At 44.3% G+C, this 21457-nt stretch overlaps 1 protein-coding gene across 1 annotated transcript in view; it reads right to left on the reverse strand.

Moving 5' to 3' along the window:
* Positions 1–21457, reverse strand: part of RYR3 (ryanodine receptor 3) — a 523406-nt gene that overhangs the window by 237948 nt on the left and 264001 nt on the right. The window contains exons 13-18 of the mRNA XM_027569112.2: positions 15515–15683; positions 13993–14128; positions 11606–11701; positions 9742–9860; positions 2566–2699; positions 533–774 (exon numbers count right to left, since the gene is read on the reverse strand). Of these exons, the coding sequence (XP_027424913.1) occupies positions 533–774; positions 2566–2699; positions 9742–9860; positions 11606–11701; positions 13993–14128; positions 15515–15683 (896 nt within the window). The remainder of the gene's footprint in view (positions 1–532; positions 775–2565; positions 2700–9741; positions 9861–11605; positions 11702–13992; positions 14129–15514; positions 15684–21457) is intronic.

The following is a 21457-nucleotide window of genomic DNA, read 5'->3' on the forward strand; positions in this document are numbered from 1 at the left end:
GTATATCATGAAACAACATGCTGCACTGACATGACAATGGACTTGTAGTCAGATCTGGGTCGTTCTCAGTGTGACTGCGATACATTCCTTAAATATCTTTGTGCCGTTTCCACATATGCAACATGGGGTCAACATTACCTACGTTAAGGGATCATTGTAAAAATAAAGTGAGGAAAAACAATATATGAAAGCATGTAGCTCACCGCCCAGTAAATAAATGTTGAGTCCCTTTCCCTGTTTGACTATATATAGTCCTGAATATCCTGTGCAATAAGGATTGCACAGATACAGGCACTGAACTTGAGAATGGTTATTTGACCCACACTGGATCATGCAGCTGGAAGTGCTAGAGTCATGGTTTCAAAGCAGGACAGTCTCATCTCAGGTCTGATGCTCTTCCCACCATCTAATTAGTTGAGACTCTTGTGTCTGTATCATTTCAACAGAAAACGATCATTGCAGCCTGAACAATTCAAGCCTCGATCATTCTCAGTAAGGGACAAGGGGGCCGAAGCTCTGGCAAGGTGCTCACCTGACCAAAGGTGAAGTCCATCAAAGCCATAAGAGTACAGGTCATCGCCGACACCATTGCCTCCCCATCCTTCTCCTCCGCCAGGGTACGGAGCATAGCCTGAGGAAGAGGCCCAGCCCACCCGCAGGTGTGTGGGCTCAGCTGTTAGGAAGGGGTCCACCTGGTCGATGATCAGCTCGAAGTACCACTTCTTGTACTGCGCCGAGCCCTCGGCGACTCCCAGGAAGATGTTGGGCCGAATGCTGAAATGAAATGTGGGACAGGTGGCATCTACAGATTCTCAAGCACCGAGAAAAGCAGAGAGCAAGTTGAATAAGATCACAGGACACACTGTGAACTGAAGGCAAGAAAAAGCTTAGAGCCTCTAACACTTGATGAAGTTCTTAGTGGGAGGTGTCAGGACAACATTAATTCTATTTAAAAATATAAAGAATGTCTCCTTATTCCACTGAAGGCAACCAACATTTGATGAGTGTTGACCATGGGTAAAGATGCTGAAAATGTTGTAGGGCTGCGTAACAAAGACCCTTGTTTCTTTCTGTAAGTGGAAGAAATAACTTATTCAAGTTCCATCTCCTGGGGACTTGGTCCAAGCACCCCCATTCTCACAGCAGCAGATTTTTCAACTAAGCATCAATGACAAGAATGGCCTCTTGAAAGCGTTAAGAAATCACTATTAGAAATAAGCCAGACAAGAAAGAAAGAATGAAACAAAGAAAAAGATAGACAGACAGAAGCCAAGCAGAGGAAGACAAATACTGCATGCAACTACTTATATGTGGAATCAAAAAAAAAAGTCAAACTCTAGAAACAGAGAGTAGACAAGTGGTTGCCAGGGTTTGAGGAAAGGGGTGGGATAAAGACAGGCTAGTTAAAGGGTACAGACTTCCAGTTATGAGATGCATAAGGTCCGATGTATAACATGGTAACTGTAGCTGATAACACTGTATTGCATAATTGAAATTTGCCAAGAGAGTAGAATGTGTTTTCACACATACACACACAAAAAAGGTAAATATGTGAGGTCAAGGATATGTTGTTAATAAACTTACGGGGCAAACCCTTTCACAATGTATATGTATGTTAAATCATCACATTCTACACTTTAAATATCCTACAATTTTGTCAATTATGCCTCAATAAATAAAGCTGGAAAAAAAATAAAATTCAACCTAAAACAGTAAAAAAGGGGAGAGGGGAACAGAAGCCACTCTTAGCCAACCTTGTTAAGGGCTGGAGGATTTAATGTATCCAGCAAAATGGTTAAAAGCTCAGGACAAAGCATTTGGAGTTTCTCTCCAACTGGAATGCTCTTCTTAGATGTCCACTGGTCTGGGCTGGGGGCTTTGCGCCATTTTGGATGGGCAAGGGAAAACCAGACTGGTACCAAAAGAAAGTCTGTGTGGATGGCTCAGGTCTGCTCTGCATTTCCGAGAAGTTCTTTCCTCACCTTGCAGATTAGGGAGTGGGCCTAGGTAGAAAATTGCTAAAGAGCCTTAGGCCTGTCTGATGCAAGGCCAGTGAGTTCACATGACTCCCATGTGGCTACCTTCTGGACCAGCAGGCTAGGATTCTGTGTGAGCCCATGCTCTTCATCTTGGACTTCACAGAGAACCCTAGGGTCAATGGCCATGTGCCAGAGGATGCAAGAAACCATGGTATCAACATGGGACATCCATTCTATTAAAAGATTCTAAGGAAAAAAAAGATGGTACATTAAAATAAAAATGAGTATGTTACGGAGAATGTACAAGATCTATGTTAAAGTAGAACATGCAACATGGCAGACCACTTCCGGTCAAATTCTCCAGCCCTCAGGTGGAACATACACTCCACTGTTGGCTACCTCAGGGGAAAAGTTTGAAACTCTGTGAAAGGGATTGGAGTACGAGGCCCTAAAAAAAGTACACATTTGTCCAGTCTCATCTCACATGCCGACTTCACCAGGAAAATGATGGGCAGGCAGCACTAGCCCTCCACCTTTCCTGTCTGGAAACAAGATGGACACTTTGGAATGACGGTGGTGGCCTTACCTGGTCACATCATTAATCAGCCGTGTCTGCAGGAGCAGGTTTCTCCGGGGCAGCAAATTATCACAAATCAGATTCTGGTTGGCTCTGACTGCAACCCCATTGCAGAGACAGAGGGAGCACAACACATCGAGAACCTGCAGCGGGACACATCCCCCCCCAACCAAACCTCAGGACCACCAGGAGAGCACCATGGGCAGGACCCAACTGCCAAGACACATGAAGGAAGCGGGCCTCAGGGGTAGGGGGCTGGCGACAAGTGGGAGGACCTCTTCAGAGTCAAGGCCGCCACACCTCCCTCACCAGGCATCAGTGAGCCAATGCTGGAGCCTGCTGCCTCTTAGGGAAATGAAGCTGGATTCCTTCTAACCCCTCTGCCCTCATCTTAGACCCTCCCCTCCAAACTCTGTGTTCCCTGTGATCACTGTTCTGCTCAAACAGGTGGGAGTCTGAGCTCTAAAGACAGACTGTCTAGGTTGATATCCCAGCCATGGCAGGACTAGGCTGAGATGAGGCATTGCATCAAGGGCACAAAATCCAGGCATGACACCCTCTTGGAATTGTGCATGAGTAGGGGCAAGCACTAGAAGGTCCTTCATTGGCCTCAAGCCTACGTTTGCGCTCCCACCCAGCCTTGGCAGCCCTCTGCGCTAGCATCAGCAGGCACTCATACAGCTCTTTACGAAAAGCACTGTTGAAAAGAAAACCACAGACCCAAAATGGCATCCCTTAGGTTAAGGTCCCAAGTCAGTAAGCCAAGACTTAATACCTAACCTAACAGCAGTTTCAAACCCCTAGGAATGTAACCTTTAACCAGTAAACATGGAAATTTCCTCAACAGCACTAGGAAATTTCCTGATAGATCCCATCTGTTCCCCTTAAGAGGGCGATCTTGCGTAAAACAATGGATTCTTTGTTAATAATTTCCTCCCCCCCCACCTTAAAAAAACCTTTCCTTTTCTGTAGTCCTTTGGAGCTCTCCTCTACTGCTAGAGGGGATGCTGCCCAATTCACGAATCAGTTAATAAAGCCAATTAGATCTTTAAAATTTCCTTGGTTGAATTTTTGCTATTTAATAGCACTCAGATTCCCATTTGGCCAAGGTCATGTAGCAGGATTGGGAACCTCTTGTAGGTGAGTAGAGAGGATAGTAGGGCAGATTCCAGTTCTTGGGTCTCTGGCTGTGATATCATCAAAATTCATTAAGATACCCATCTATTCCCACACACTGGTATTCAATAACCTTCTAGCCCTAGAGTGAGAACACAACTTCAAGAGCCCAAGTGGCCCTTGAAACTATGAGACCAGCCACCAAGCCACTTCTGCTCCTCTTTGTTTTCCAGCTACGTGGGAAGTGGGAACAGCCCCCGGCCTCCTACCCACACTATCTCCTTGGGCTCCGTCCTCTGGCATTCGGATTTGTGTTCCTATATTGACAGAGCAAACTGCTGGGCCAGGCACCGCTCCTCCCTCTCCTTCCGGGAGGAATATGCAAACAGCAGTCGATAAATAACAAGCACGAATGTGGCGGCTGCAACTCAGTCGTTCAAAGTGGCCCCTAAGACTCAGTGCTTAGTGGGGCTGGATGGCTTCAGGTTGGTGGCATTTGCATCCATACTTCTCACAAACCAATTTTCTACCTGACTCCCTGAATGTCAATTTCGTTCCAGATAAATACAAAGCACATTTATGGGCCAAGCAGAAAAGAATCCCAAAGGTGGTTTAACGGAGAACTCTCACCACTGCCGCTCTGTGAAACATATCGACCATGGAACTGGAAATCCAGAGGATAATTTTTCATTCTAAGAAAAGAGCCATAGATGGCCAGGAAATTAAATACTTATCATCCAGCCTATCACACATTCTCATCCGTCCTGCCTCGGAGTGAAGGCTGTGGGAGACTTGCTGTCATAGCCAGAGGGAGAGCAGAGCTTAATCCACATACAATTGGAACAGCCAGGAGAAAAAAAGACTCTGTGAGAAGCACTAGACGAACAGAATGTCTCACCTATAAATAAATGATGCCATAAAGCAATGGGGCTGACACTGTTTAGGCTTTATTTTTAAATTTCATTTTTTTTTAAGATTTTATTTATTTGACAGGGAGAGAGAGAAAGAGCACAAGCAGGGGGAGTTGCAGAGGGAGAGGGAGAAGCAGACTCCCCACCGAGCAGGGAGCCCAATATGAGGCTCGATCCCAGGACCCTGGGATCATGACCTGAGCCGAAGGCAGAGGCTTAACCGACTGAGCCACCCAGGTGCCCCTAGGCTCTATTTTAGAAGGCATTTCTCAGCGTAAAATGGGGGAATGGGGCCAAACTTCCTTTTCTTAAAAAGCTTAAATGGGTTCTTTTAAAGGTGAAGGGAGTGTAGACAAGATGAGGCCACCACAGGGGAATGCACAAGCATTGAACCTAGAGGTCATGTGTACTTCTGACGGAGGGGGAGCACCTTAGCGACCTCTGGGATGTATGGCCAGATGTGGCAGGTACTGCTCAGCAGTCACCAAGCTCCATTTCCTTCTAGTCCTGAGCCCACAGGGGTTACACTTCCTAGCTTCCCTTGCAGTTACGTAGGGTCATGTGACTAAGTTGTGGGCACTGGAAGGTTAAGCGGACATGACCTCGATCTTCTACAGAGTCCTCCTTGCACTCACACTCTCTTTCCAGCTGGATGTAGAGATCCAAGGAAAGATTACAAAGTCACGGGTCTCCTTACTCCGAGCGTGATCCAGTAGCACTAGCATTACCTAGGAGCTTGCCAGAAATGTAGGGGCTTAGGAGCACCCCATGCACCCCCACCCCTGCCAGACTTACCAGCTGAGAGCCTTCATTCTAACATGATGGGTACGCACATTGCCTTCTGTGAAACACCGTTCTAGGGGATGGAAAGAACTTGGGTCTCCCAGACTGGAGAACTCCCACTGACTGGCCTAGGGCTGTGATGTGGAAAAAGAAATCTTCCTTATGAGAATGTGGGGTTGTCTGTCTTAGGAGTTAGGCTTTTCTAATTTACACACTGGCCCAACTTGAAAATTTCCCTGGCTCATTCTGTGGAGGCCATTGGCTTCTGCTTGTTATCCTTTTCGTTACTGACACCACAGTTCATTCAAGATCCTCTCAGTTTGTTTTTTATTTCCACTTTAGTCTCTATCCCAAACATAGGCTTACATGGGAATTCTCCTTTAAAAATAAATACCTATTGTATATCCACAGAAACGTCATTGGCTCTTTCATTCCGTCCTTCAGCTTTTGTCTATAAAAACAGCTCCATGCTAAAATGTATTCATTCTGTGTAAATGCTGTAAAAATGCTAATTGTACTTATTCTGTGATTTTTTTTTAAATCAAGTCCTAGATTTGAAAAATGAGGATTCTGAAGCCCCCGAGGAACAGATTTTTTTCTTGCTGTGGATGTGAACCGGGTGGCAGGAAATGCTTCTATATTGCCTTGGCTGCCTGGGAGCTCAGAGATGATTTAGCAACTGTGTGGGAGTTGATGGTTCGATTGCCTGTGTTGTATCTCCCCCCCCCCCCCCTCACCTAGACCAAACCTTCAATTCTGATTTATACTTTCCCAGGACCCATTATGATACTATTTTACAATATATTTTTCTCACGAGTGGCTCCAAATCCTTACAAAAATAAAAAACATTTATCTGTGACAATGTTGAGATCTGGAGTAGGATAGGTTTGGGGCCAAGTAAAAAGGGCCTATTTTATTATAAGATGCTTAGTCCATGGGAAAATGAGAAGGTGACTTAACAGTGTTCCATAACCGTTCTTTTTACCAAACAATAAAATCAGCGCTACCAACATAGTAAGTAAGGTGGGAATGGATTCTGGCTTTACTCATTTATTCATTTATTACCTTCAACAAACATGGATTAAATGCCTGCCATGTAGAACGTATCAGCTTGGCACTGCGGTGGGGGGGGGGGGGGGATGCAAAGTTGGTCACTGCCCTGAAGGAACTTAGAGTCTGTGAGAGACATCTATGTGTAAACCTAACGACAGTCTGAAAGGCAGAGTGGAATCACCAAGTAATGGCATGCTAGCTGTATAAGATTTGAAATGAGGAGACCATGTTCAACTGGAATCAGAAAAAGCTTCATGGAGAGAGTGGTATTTGAACAAAGTATTGAAGGTCAGAGAGAATTATGATGGGTCCTGGAAAGCTAAGAAGTGAGGAGACGGCAGGGGGCATCAGCAAGAGCCAAGTCACTAAGAGGTCGAGGGGCAGGGGACAATGAGAGAAAGGCATGTTGTGAGCACACGCTTTCCTGTCCTTTTCACTCCAAAGTTTGGGTTCTTTTCCTCAAACTTCCTGACTTCCACTAGATCATGCTTTAGATGAGTGGCAATGGTTTCCGTGGCAGGGATAGAGCTAACAAGTGAAAAATCTTAGAAGAGAGAAGGCATAGTAACGCCACTACCGTATACGTTCCCCGTTCTCAACCTGCGATTGGAGCTGGAATGGTACAAAAAGGGGTTCATCAAACCCATGAGATGTACGAACCTTTTTTTAAAAGAAAAATGTCACGACCCTGAAGACCCTGGATGGACCCAGAGGGGCGTTCAAATTCCAGTCTCAGAAATGCTAACTTGTATAAAAATGCCTTCTAATTATGAATTCTTCACTGCATGGTTTTGTATTTAGAGAACTTTAAAAATAAGAACACAAAATTAAAAATATTCTCACAGAACATGTGGACCCCGAAGAACACGCTCACAGACCACAGTCTGAGAAACACTGGGAGGAATATGAAACTGTGAGTGGGAGACCCAAAGTCTGGTCCTAGTCTGTCATAAATTAGCTGTGTGGCCCCTGGCAGGAGGCTTCACGTCTCAAGGCCCACGTGCCAGCCTTGCTTCGGTCAAGTGGAAATAAGAATGCTACTTCCTGGGGTCATCCTGAGGACAAAGGAAAATGCCTGTGAACACGGAGGACAGTAGCTGGCATTTGTCAAATGCAAAATAAATGTTCGCTATCATCATCGTCATCATTACTGTTGCTGTTATTGGAAGAGCTGGGAGGTGCCTGGTGGTTCAAAAATTCTCTATATTTTCAGTCACTGTCTTCATGGAAAACTAAGTGAGTAGATCAGAGACATGTGGAAACCTAGGACTGGAGAAAAAGGAGCCGCCTAGAGAGCAAACCACCACACCTTGGCATTTTCCAAGCAAAGAGAACGCGTCAAAACAGAAGTCTGGCCTTGCCGTTGTTTACAAAGCTACCACAAATAGCCCTGGTGATGATTTGAGACAGGTTTCTCTTTGAAAATAAGTGTTATCCACTCAGATCATTTCTAAGGGAAGGCCTGAATTCATGGCAAGCCAACATTCATCCAAAAATCCACCAAGAGACAAAAAAGGGATATATCCAAGAGGAGGCTTTTATGTGCCAAGAACATATTGCCTGAACTTTCACAACGTCGCAGGAATTTCTCAAACAGCACCTTGGCTCTAGAAGATGAAAGACTGCTCTGCTAGACCACTCGGGTCACATATCAGACCGGGTACTGATTTGTAGCAAAGTCCTTCAGCTCACTCAGGCTCCGATTTCTCCCCTTTGAAAGGGCAGAATAGTCATCCACTTGCCACCAAGTGACATCCATTACATGCTTTGTGGCTTCTGGCTCACAGAAGCCATAACAAAGCTGGTTATTCATTAAGCGCGTTATGTGGTATGATCATAAAGAAGACCCAGGAGCAATGAAACGAGACGGCAGCTTTTCTCTCGTCAGAGGGCTCCTCCTGACATCTGTATGTAGCTCATGGCTCGGATCATGTGTTACTTGGGTGCTTATCAATTACTCTTATTATGCTTTGCAGACGGGAAGGAACATGTTGGAGCCGACAGACGCTGGGCTGATGCTGCTTTTGATTTACCACATTTGGGAAAGCAATTACAGGCCCCACATATTTCTTTCTCTTCTTTGCCAAGCAATTTCACCGATACTAAGGACCATGGCTTTTTTGCTTCCTAAGGGAGACACACCTAAGCGATGCTGCAGAGGCTTGCTCTCCTAGACCCCCTGAGATGTGTCTCAAATGAGCAGTGCCCCCAAAGGAGGAGGGCCAGTGACCAAGCTGAGTTTTCTCCACTCTGCAGGAGCACAGCTGCTGCCCCTCATGTCACCTGCTCTTGAAATACACCCCCTCAGCCTGAGGACCCTCCTGCTCACTCCCATTAGTCAGGGCAGTAAACCCCCATCTACAGGGTAGATATTGAAAGGTCAGGAAAAAACACATTTTAATAGACTTTCCCTGCAGATTGTTCTGTCTTAGCCATATAATTCCATATAATTAGAGAGGTAGAACTTTAAGACACCTCAAAAAATTGATAGAGCTTTCCACCTTAGTAAATGAAGTGGTATTATCTCCATTGCCCAGAGGATATCACTGAGGCCCCAAGTCACACAGCTGTTTTGTATCAAAGGGAAGGACTTGGGGCGCCTGGGTGGCTCAGTCATTAAGCATCTGCCTTTGGTTCAGGTCATGATCCTGGGGTCCTGGGATTGGGCCCCAAATCAGGCTCCCTGCTCAGCAGGAAGCCTGCTTCTCCCTCTCCAACTCCCCCTGCTTGTGTTCCCTCTCTCTGTGTGTCTCTCTGTCAAATCAATAAATAAAATCTTTAAAAAAAAAAAAGGGAAGGCCTGGCAGCTTCAGTCCTCTCACTTGCTCATGTAGATTCATTTACTTCACTTGGTTCGACTCAGGGCAAATCTGATTTCATTCACTAACAAGCCAGTTGCCAAGACTTTCTATACTAGTTTTATCTGATTTTTGTATCTCTTCTTTATACAGCTTGGTATTAGCTGTTCCACTACTGAGTTCCTGGGCCCGAGGGTGGGAGCAAGTCCTGCAGGTGGCCTCCCCCGCCGCCCCCGTCAGCTGTGTGCTCACGGCTGAAGACAGTGAGTGGGGCTTGGGAAGCCGGTGGAAACAGAGAGAGAGAGGACATGCAAGACCCAGTGTGACTGGCTTGGAGTGTGCTCCCAGGCAAGGAAGGGTCTTTCAGATCCTCAGTTTCCCAAGGTGCCCCCATACCGCCGAATCAAAGCTGAGAAAGAGATCAGTCCACATGCTCTCAGTAACACACACCGGTTATGAAGCAGCAGGGAGGGAAAAGCCAGGTCAAGGCCATCCCTGTTTGGGTTCTTCTTCCCGACACCCACCTTGTGATTCCGTCCATGCTTATCCAATAACGAGATGATGGACTTGATGTGGCCCTCGGCTATCAGGTTTAAGGCTTCTGGGCTTTCAATCAAGATGCAGTGTAAAACTTCCAAGATACCTGCATGAATGTCACAAAAATCACCTGGACATGAAATAAGCTGCGGAACCGACCATCACCTAGAAACCTAAATTATGAGTGAAAAGATAATCCTGAGGGGACAGGATATTATCGGTTCCTTGTCTCTATTAAACATTTCCGGCCAGAAGACAGACTGTGGCCATGTCTTGTAGACTTCAGGAGCCTCGGTAGCCCACCTCGTCTGTAATTCAGAGGGGAGTTTTATTTAGCATTGGCCGCACCTCCCTCCTTCCTGGACAAAAACATGGATCCTTCTATGTCAAAATGGAGAGAAGCAGCAAGTGAAATTAGTCAGAGAAAAACAAATACCAGATGATTTCACTCCTATGTGGAATTAAAGAAATAAAACAAAGAAAAAAAGAGACTCAAATATAAAGAACTGGTGGTGACCAGAGGGGAGGCGGGTGACATAGGGATGAAGAATACACTTCTCTTGATGAGCACAGGGTGTTGTATAGAATCGTAGACTACGCTGTACACCTGAAACTAATATAACACTGTATGTCAGTTAGTTATACTTCAACTTAAAAAAAATTACAGAGAAGTGGACGTAAAATGAAATTATTAATTTGGTCAAGCCAAGCAATACCTAAACATGTATAAAAAAGCAAATGCCCAGTTTACTACAAATTCTAAAGGTCCTTCAAGTAATTTAGAAAATATCTGGAGTATTCCTTGAATGAGAATTTTTCTAGGAACCACCCCAGAAATTATTTTCATTTCAGAAGTACTGGTGTTATCAAGCAAACTATAAACTCACTAAATAACGACTATTTGTCTTTGCTCCTTTTCTCGGCACACTGCATGGTTTTCTGTATTAGGTGAAGGCTCAAGGAAAGCTAGCTGGTGCCCTCGCAGCCTGGCACCTACAAGGGTAACACACCATGATGAAACCACAAGGGAAGTGGTTGGCCAGTATCTCTATTGGTTTTACTGAGAAAATTCCCCTTGGTTCTGTGTTTCTCGAGGCTTTTATAAATTACTATGAAATGTAATCTGGCCCTTAGAGGAGGCACTGAAGAAAACAGAGGCTTGGGAAGACATAGGTGTAGGTAAGGAGTCCTTAAGAGAGCCTTCCTTTGGTCGGTCTGTTCAAGCTCCAGCCATCTCTAGACAATGAAAAAAGCATCAAACCTTTCAGCGTCCAGAAGGGGGGCCCACATCTGTCATGTTCACTCAAAACTGAGGAAGACAACTTCTGAGCCTCACTGCAGCCACCTACCCTCGATAACTACTCTCTGGTTCAAATTCTCTGTGAGTCATCAAGAAGGGTTATAGATACGATGTCAAGAGTGACTGAGGTTTTAGAGGGGGAACCATCATTTCCTCCTCTCATCCTTCAGTCTGCTTCTAACCCAAACAGTTAGGAGAAGCGTGTCCAGAGAGGATTTAGAAACCCCAAGAAAAAGAGTGCAGGCCACAAGGGAGGAGACCAGGAACCTGGGGTGTGTGGGAGGGAGGCGATTAAAGGATCCAGGCGATGGAGACGAACACACAAGGTGAAAAATGAAACAGAAAAGGAAATCGTTGAAGTCTGGGTTAGAGGTGTCAAATAAAGCCAGAGCAGTGCCAGGAAGATTTAGGACATTCTTTTTGTTGGGGTAATAATTTGAGGGTTGTTTACAACTCAGTGGAAGAAAGAATTATTCAAAGATTCAACTTTCTTACTTTTTGAAAGAAAGAAAAAAACCCACCTTCTACAGTTGTTTCCTGTCAATTCTTACCTGAGGAAGATTCTAGTCTGTCCAGTTTGCTGATTAGCCAATCCAGGTTGTTAGAGAATTGAGCACAGTTGTTTCTGTTTCCCCGAATGAGAGCAGCTGCAAAGGACACATTTGAACATGCAGGTTAAAGGGCATACGGATGAGCTGAGCGTAAGAACCTGGGAAGCTGTCAAATACCTCATCTGCTTAGCAACTAAAAGGAACCGAGTGTAACAATCTTCTCCTTCTGAGCCCTTGGATACAGTTGTTCCTATATTTGGAAGAGTAAAATCTACCATTCATTCAAATATTCCAGAGAATCTATGTCCTGAACATCTGTCCACTTGCTGGGAACAGAGCAGTGGGAACCCAATGGCAGATCTCCTGCCTTTACAAAGAAGACAAAAGACACAATGAACACACAAACTAATAACATTACTTCAGATAGGGATAAGTAAGAAAATATCTGCTTGGTTACTGGTTTAAGAACTCCATTCTTTGCACTGTTCTTAACCCTAGCTAGAGATTTGCTATTTTCCAGAGCTAAAGAGAGGCATCCTAGTGAAAAGAGCTGGAAAGGTTGGTTAAACTAATAGGCAAATAATAAGGAAATGTGAAACTCTAAAATATCTAAAACACATCAGCATATGACAATGGTTCCCAAAGTATGGTCCCAGGATTGGAATGTGTCACTGGAGAACTTGTTAGAAATGCAAATTCTCCGGCCTTATCCCAGATCTACTGAATCAGAAACTCTGGGGATGGGACCCAGCATCAGTGTTTTAACCGGCCCTCCAGCTGATTCTGATGCCTGCTCATGTTTGAGAACCACTGGTAGATGATACTGCTATGGGAGGGAGAGAATACACGGTCAGTAGATTTTCACTGAGCTAGACCCAGCAACCTTCCTTCCATGGACCTGGCCTCTGCAACAAATCCACGTAAACTGGGTCCATGCACTTGCTCCTCATGCTGTTGGTTTTCAAAGATGGGTTTTACAGATGCTTGAAAGATACTTGGATAAGGAAAGGTCTTCCTCAGGACCTCTGCTTTGTATCTCCACAGTTAGAGAAGAGCAGAATTCAGTCCAATTTCCAGGTCAGCTGCAACAAGCTGGGTGCGGGGGCGGGGTGTCAGCTGGCCTCACACCATAGTTCTCGCATTTACTACATGTATGGCCTTAGGGAAGTTATGACATTTCTGAGCATCAGTTTCTTCTGATTCATGACTAAATGGGTAACAGTACCTATACCTCAAAGTGTTGTTCCACAGATCGAAAAGAGATATTCCACTGCTTGGCACAAAAAGCTCAGTAACTATTAACTACTACTGTTGTAAAAATTACTGAGTTTGAGCCATACATACCATTAGAGTTGGAAGGTATTAGAGTTAGAAGGGATTTTACAAGGTCACACAGAACAGCGGTAGTCCAATCAGCCTGACCCTTGACATCAAGAAGGGGTCCAACCTGACGTCTCCGGCACCCCTCTGACCCACTCAACTTTCTACGGACTCCCTCTAATGGGACATACACTTCAGAGCAAAACCCCAAAATGCTGCCTCATCATCACATCTGGGCAACTACCGGTGTCCCCCTTCTCACACAGGCCAACACTGTCTTCCGCTGCTTCCCCGCTCCCTACAGTGTGGTGGTTGGGGCCTGTGTGGAGGCACTGGTTACCACAGGCTGTGGGACATCACCCCCACTCCGTGCTGTGAGAAGAAAGGCTGGGTGCTGGAACTTCCTTACTCTCTGCCTTTATTCCTCCCACCAAAAAGGAAATGACGAGTGGGCCAGAGCAGTGGGAACCACAACTGACCGACAGTCAGCCAGTGAGAGGTCAGAGCTACAAAAAGGAAACGTCCTCAACGTTCAGGTGTCCAAATCTAACCGCGGAGGGCACCACAAACACGTTCCAGTCTCGCTCCCTCATCTCAAAGACGAGGGACTGAGGTTCAGAGGCAGTAAGTGACTGTCAAGGGTTTTATGGGTCGTTTTGGCAAAACCGATCCCCACCTGCTTTCGCTTGCTGCTGACTTCTCGCTCTAAGTGTGGGAAGCACAATAAGCTGCTGGCTAACAGAATGAACGGCTGGGTGAGAATCAAACGGTTAGAAAAGGCTTCCAAGGGGCGCCTGGGTGGCTCAGTCGTTAAGTGGCTGCCTTTGGCTCAGGTCATGATCCCAAGGTCCTGGGATCAAGCCCCACGTCGGGCTCCCTGCTCAGTGGAGAGTCTGCTTCTCCCTCTGCCCCTCACCCTGCTTGTGCTCTCTCTCTCTCAAATAAATAAAATCTTAAAGAAAAAAGAAGAAGCTTCCAAGAATGAAGCTAGATGATCATCGGCCAAGCTGTAGAGATCCCCCGCCCCCTTGGAAATCTTCCCAGGGAGAGGTTATGCGTGTGCTTACCCAGCAGCTTGTACAGGAGGTTCAGGATCTCTTTCCAAGCCATGCCACTCTCCTCCCTTGCAATCCCTGCAAAGTGTGCTACACTGTTGTAGATATTTAAGCGGTCAATGCAGTTTAACACAAGGGCCAACATTCCCTGTGAAGGAGAGGTGGGGAACAAGTGAAAGCTCTCGATTAAGAAAGGAGGATCCTTTTGTTATTTTCCCTCCCAGGTCATTCACCTTTTATAGCTGATAATGCTAATGTGCACACAGACCTACATGGTGCCAGTTTGGGTTTTGTTTTCTTCCTAAAAACAAAATACACATTCTTATGCCCCAGAGACATGAAAGAGCATCCATGGCGGGGTGGGGGGGGTGGGGAACCAAGTTAGCAGTTTCCTCATGACAGGTTTGCCCCCATGTGTTTAACTCCATCTAAGGACATATTGTAAGAGGGAGCGTGAATGAGTCTCACAAAAGCTTGCTCTAGGCCTGGCGTGAAATGATTCTGACTCACCCAGAAACAGCCCTCGATACAGTTCCTATTTTCCTGTTAAATCTAAAGGAAGTTCAAGAAATTCCATTCAGATGCACAAGACAACCATGCTTGCTTCCTCCCTCTCCTCTGTCAAAAGGGTAGAATTTAGAGACAATAAAACCAAAAGTGGATTTTAACTGCTTTTCTTCTAAATTACAATATGATGCCACCCAGTGAAAACATCTGTGCTTAGTTATTCTTAAAGAGATATTGTTTCAGTAGCCTTTCAGGCATCATGTCCCCAGAGCTGGTCTGCCTGAATCAGGAGACTGAGCAGGGATGTGTCTATATGCCATTAACTTTGGAAACGCCCAAGGGACAAGCCCTGTCCCCAGGAATGGGGGCACTGCAGGAGTGTGACCATGACCTGTTATTGCCAAATCATCATATCCAAGTCAAAGAAGGCATGTGACTTTTCTAAGATCACACCTAGCCAGGGATGGAGCCAGAACTTGAGCCAGGGCCTCCTGAGTCCTGCATTAGTTTTTCCTTGCATCCAGGTCTCATCCCTAGTGACTCAGACGCTCAGGTTCTAAGTAAGACCCGGCTTTGTTATCTTTCAAACTAAGGTCCTCAGTCATTTCAGAGGTGGTAGAACCTGGGCATTTGTATTTTTTCAAACAGGTTTCCTAGGTAATTCTGACACCTTCTAAAGTTTGGGAAACACAGCCAATGCCATGCTTTAATAGCTGAGATTTATTGGAAAATAGATTTTGGATATACATGTGCACTGTGGCACTGAAGCTTTCAAAAACAGTTTGGTTGGAGTGTGCCCAGGTGCATGGTTACAGCGTATACTGGGAGCGTAACCCGTGCTGGACAGGGAAGGTGGGCTTCCAAAGAACCCTTTTCTTCCCAGCATCCTTTCTCTCTTGTTCTTTCATAACTACGCGCATGCATGGAGACAAAGCTAAATGCAATCATAGGGATATTTTAGCTCTGGGAATTTATGTATTTATGTATTCTCACAATGAGAATCTCAATTTTAATTTTTTCTACTTACTTCTTCCTTGAAAAGGTTCTGTCTGTTCTTGAGTGAGCGGAGCTTGTTCTGTTTGTCTTCGTGCTGCATCTCCTCCTCTGGGGGCTGAAAGTAGGCAATCAAGTCCTGTAAGGTCTGCAGGACCTCTTCGATCGGCAGGGTGACAGGGGCAGCTGTGCGATTGTTTCCACTGAAAACATAAGATGGACACGGCTCAGACGCTGGGCCTTCGGCAGGGACCCTGACACACATCCGCCGGATCCTGGTTCTTACCTGCCCCACGTTGGGCACAAGGCACTGCTTCCTGCAGTGGGCACTAAGTGAATGACCACACATCGACGTCTGCCAACCAACAGAGCCACAGAAGAAAATGGCTGACTCGATGTTAAAGACGTTTCATCAACAAAGGGAAAAGACCTGTGCCTTCTGCCACGCTTTCTCATTTTTTAAATAAGAACACTTTTTTTTTTTTAAAGATTTTATTTACTTATTTGACAGAGACACACACAGCGAGAGAGGGAACACAGCAGGGGGAGTGAGAAGGAGAAGCAGGCTTCCGGCGGAGCAGAGAGCCCGATGTGGGGCTCGATCCCAGGACCCTGGGATCATGACCTGAGCCGAAGGCAGACGCTTAACGACTGAGCCACCCAGGCACCTCAATAAGAACACTTTTAAAAATAAAACTTACAGTTCTTTCGAACCATCAGAGAGTCCTCTTGGAATAGGTTAAATCTAAGGTTGGAAGGGTTTTTATCACCTCCATCCATATTTTTGTCTTCTCTCTCCCTGTCTCTTTCTCTCTCCATGTTTTTCATGTCTCTGCATGTGTTTTCCTCATAAAGGTTTTGTGTGCACGTACACACCAGCTCTCCCCGCGGATGTCTCCTCCTGACTTCCTGTGTGCCCTCCCCTATTTCTCAGCAACCCCCCATCACTCCACAACCCCTCCTCAGTGTTCCCTCCGCCATCATCTCTCTTGCTGTCTCTGTTGTGGCTCTCCTCGCCTGAATGTGTGTGTCTGTCCGAGTCGGTCATAGTTTTTCAAAAAGTCTTGTAATTAAATCCTGCCAAAACAGAGAGACCACAAACCTCCACAGATGGCAAAATAAGCCTTCATTTCCCATCCCCTTGATGGGTACACCGGTGAGCCTTCTGGACAGCAAAGGCTGAGAGGAGGAAGGGGGAAATGGACCCATCCCCTGTGCAACTGCATCACTGCCCCCAGGGGACTGAGAATTGGTTGAATGTATAAATAACATCAGGGCTTTTCCTCGGGTGAATTTCTGAGGAGTTCTCCCCTGCATTTACGGTGTATTTGGTTACCTATTCATCTGGACACATGCTGAGAAAAGACTTATTTAAGTCTCAAGCAAAGGCTTAACAAGCCCTGAGAACACCCAGGTTATGAAGTGACAATTCCAATTTTGTATACAAAAATGCCAAGTGCATGCGATGAGGACAGAACACCAGTGGATTACAGGCAGGGGAGGGCCTTCTCACCAGTGTGCGCTCTGGCCCATGGGAGGTGCTCCGGAAATGCTCACTAAGGACGATCTGAGATATCACAGGATACAGACAGTGGGAAAGAGAATGCCGTGAGGACATGAGGTGAAGGTTTGGGAATAAAAAACCCAGTCAGGAATGACTTCCCAACTCTAGATTCAAGGAAAAAATTAGTACCGTTTCCCCAGTATGTTCGGCCTAGCTGCAGAGTCCCACAACCCCTGCCCCCCACCATTTTTTTAAAATTTGAGTTTACTAGAAACAATGACACCAGTTAAATAATGACACCAGTTAAATAAAGAGTGTTTGTGTGATTAAAAAAAGAAAAAGAAAAGATAAAAGAGGTTCTTAGCATTTTTGCCATTTGAAGGGGCAACTACACGGAGGGCTGGAAAACCCAAGTTACAGTCATTGCCATGAACCTATAATATCTGGAGTGCCTCTAAGCCTCCTGTGCTTCGTTTTCTACCTCGAAAATAGGAAAGGTACAATCTATTATTGCCAGGGCACTTCTGGGTCTAATTTTGTTCTGTGGGTTCTCATTGCTAGATTGCCTCATCTTGTCCCTTCAAAACCCCCCAATATAATAGTGTTCCACTGGACTAAAGGCCGATCCCGCCTTCCCTCAGAACAGAACACATCCTACCCACAGGCCTGGCACTGGGGACGGTGCGGAAACAGATATGACCTCTGAGTGGCTTCACGGTGCTCACATTCTATTCCAGAGCCTTGGGGAAGAGACCCAGATGTACCCAGGATAGGGATAAGATGGTGTCTAGATTCAGAACGAACTACAATGGTACCTAGCTCATCCCAGCTTTTTTTCCCCCCCACTTCCCACTTCAACCACTGCCCCACTATGTTCTCAGATTTTTGCAAGGACTTCTTTTGTTTAATTCAAGTAAGATCTCAGAGGATTCTGACTATTTACCATACTATTACCATAACACAATTATTTATGTATTGTTTCTATCGTAAGGTTAAACTTGGGACAGCTGGATAGTGTCTACTCGTCAGCAGGATTTGAGGCTCCCTCACCTCTCCCATCGTTCATGTGTCCTGTTGGACAGCCCCCAGCAACTGCCAGAGGACGATGAGACAGCACAAGCAAACTTTAACCTTTCTTCCTCATTGTTCTTTCTTCTTCCTTTCCTATTCGTTTAACTTTAATTTGCTTTTCCAGAAGGCCACCTCCCTTCCTTCTGGTTTCCATTGTACACAGCATGTTCTGTTGGTTTCTCAAAAAAGATAGGAGAGGAGAATCTACTTACAAGTTATTTTTTCTATCTTTCACTTCCCAGCTCTTGGAAAATTCAAGTCCTATGGCTTTTGCAGCCCCCATCCCTGCTGCATGGATTTATTTTTCAGGAGTCCTCCTTTTTTCTAAAACATTCTGTGGCTCAGAGAATCAAGAATTTCCCCCACTAACGGGGGAACATCCAGAACAGCTGAGTGAGGAGTTCAGGAAATCCTCTCCCCCACAAAATAATGATAAAATGGGGCCAAAATCCACATTCTGCATGGAGCACTGGGTGTTATGAACAAACAATGAATCATGGAACACTACACCAAAACAAATTATGTAATATATGGTGATTAACATAACAATAAAAAATTTAAAAAAAAAAGAAAAAAAATGGGGGCAAAATTCATCCAAAACAATTGTTTTAGGACTCTGGAAATTGACCAAAGGCGTACAACAAATTGAGAAATACATTTTTTTCTTTTTTTTAAATAATGGAGCCTTGGTGGGGCACCTGGGTGGCTCAGTCAGTTAAGCATCTGCCTTCGGCACAGGTCATGATCCCAGGGTCCTGGGATCGAGCCCCGAATCACCTCCCTGCTCAGCGGGGAGTTTGCCTCTCCCTCTGCCTCTCTGCCTGTTGCTCCCCACGCTTGTGTCCTCTCCCTCTCTCTCTCTGGAGAGGACACAAGCATGGGGAGCAACAGTGAGCCTTGGTAAGAAAAGTAGGAATCTATGGTATTTCAGGCTGAGGCTGTCCTCATGCCTTCCCTCTAGCTTCAGACCAAAGAAGTTCTAAGAAGGTGGGGTGGACCATAAGCAAGGCCACACACATGCTCAGGAAGGACTGGGGAGTAGCTATCTACTCATCTCCGGCTGAATGTGAGGTTTTGGGCAAGCAGAAAGCAAAATCCAGGACAGACCTAAAACTGTTTCAACTCTGAATGTGTTATCTGACCCACAAGCAGGTCCATCAGCAAATACTTGTGAGAAATACGTACAAGGCAACCAGGCTGGCCTTGTAAGAAACACTGAGGGAAGTTCTTCAGGTTGAAAGAAAATGACACCAGATAGTAACTAGAATCCACATGCAGGAATAAAGAGCACTGGTAAAAGTAATTATGTAGGTAAATATAAAATATGGTATAAATATATTCATTTCTCTTTTGTTCTTATATTTTAAACAAGGAGGAAGGTGAGAATAGAATACTGGAGGAGAGTTGCTTTATTTTACTTGTTAAGTTAGTATTAATTCGAGGTAGAGTGTCACAAGTTAAATACATACCAAGTTGCCTAGAACAGCCACTAAGAATATAACTCAAAAAAGTAGTAAAAAACCCAAACACCTCAGCAAAGGAATTAAAATGGAAGACTAGAAAATATCTAACACAAAAGAAGACAATAAAGGAGGAAGAGAGAGAAACAAAAGGAGCATGAGATATATAAAAATCAGATAGCACCATGGCAGACATAAATCCAAGTTTAAATAATTACATTATCTACAAATGGATTACACACACCAATAAAAGGAGGAGACTGTCAAACTATATTTAGAAGAAAAGATTTAGTGTATGCTCTCTACAAGACACACTTTATAGATTCAAAGACACAACAGTTTGCAAGTAAAAGGAGTGAAGAAATTATACCATGCCAACAGTAACCATAATCTGCATGTGAGACCTCTGGAGTGGCTCTACAAAATAGACTTTAAGATAAAAAATGTTCATAGAGAAAAAAGGGAAACATTTTATAATTATAAAACAGTCAATTTATCAGGAAGATATATCTATTATGAACACATAACCACCCCAAACAGACACCAAAATACATGAAGCAAACTTTAAGAAAACTGAGGGAGAAACAGACAATTCAGCCTAACAGTGAGAGATTAAACACCCTATTCTCAGTTAATGTAATGTCTTCTAATGAAACTATCTTAATAAAGGGAAAAACCATACGATCATCTCAATAAACAAAGAAAAAGAATTTGTAAAAAACCTAACACATTCAAGATAAAAGAAACCTCTTAACAAACTAGGAATTCCAGAGAGCTTCCTCAACCCAATGAAGGGCATCTACAAAAATCCTACAGTTAACATGATATTCAATAACCAAAGACTGAGTGTTTTCCTGCTAAGATAGGAACAAGACAAGGGTGTCTGTTCTTTCCACTTTGATTTCACATTGTAGTGGATGTTCTAGCCACTGTAATCAAGGAGGTCGGGAGAGCAGGGAAGAAAGGGCATCCATATTGGAAAGGAAAAAAAGAAAACTTTGTTTATTCACAGATGACATGATCCTGTATGTAGATAAAGAATGCACACCAAGAAAAAAAAATCCACTAGAAGAAAATTTTCAAATAAGTCATAGGTTGCATGATTGATATTTAAAAAACTCAATTTCTTTTCCTCCAGTATTATGTATGCAGTGAACAATCCAAAAATTAAGAAAAAATTCCATTTGTAGGGGCATCAAAAATACTTAGGGATAAATTTTACAGAAGAAGCCTAAGACTTAAACACTGAAAACTGTAGTATCTCACTGAAAGGAATTCAAGAAGAATAAATAAATGGAGAGACATTCTATATTCATGAATTAGAAGATTCAGTATAATTAAAAGTTCTCCCACCAAACTGATCTAAAGTTTCAATGCATTTTCTATTAATATCCTGGCAAGCTGTTTTACAAAAATTGACAAATTCACCCTAAAATTTATATGGGAATTCAAAGGACCCAGAAAAGCCAAAATAATTTTGAAAAAAAAGTACAAAACTAGAGGATTCTATTGGATTTCAATACTTACTACAAAGCTATGTTCATCAGGACAGTGTTGTTTTGGCATAATGACAGATATATAAGCCAGTGGAACAGAATTGAGGGTCCCGAAATAAACCCTTAAATTTATGGTCATTTGGCTTTTGACAAAGGTGCCAAGGCAATGTTATGGAGAAAGGATAACCTTTCCACAAATTGTGCGGACAGTGAGGTATCAAAATGATCTACTTTTAAAAGAAAAAAAAAGAATTTCAATTCTTACCTCAGACCATATCCAAAAATTGACTCAACATGGATCACAGACCTTGTATGTAACAGCTTAAATTATAAAACTCTCAGAAGGAACACAGGAGAAAGTCTTGGTGACTCTGGGTTGGGCAAGAGTTCTTAGGACACTCAAAAGTACAATCCAGAAACAAAAGTTATGTTAAATTGGACTTCAC

The sequence above is a fragment of the Zalophus californianus genome, chromosome 6 (assembly GCF_009762305.2).
Source record: "Zalophus californianus isolate mZalCal1 chromosome 6, mZalCal1.pri.v2, whole genome shotgun sequence".
In the NCBI taxonomy this organism is placed as follows: domain Eukaryota; kingdom Metazoa; phylum Chordata; class Mammalia; order Carnivora; family Otariidae; genus Zalophus; species Zalophus californianus.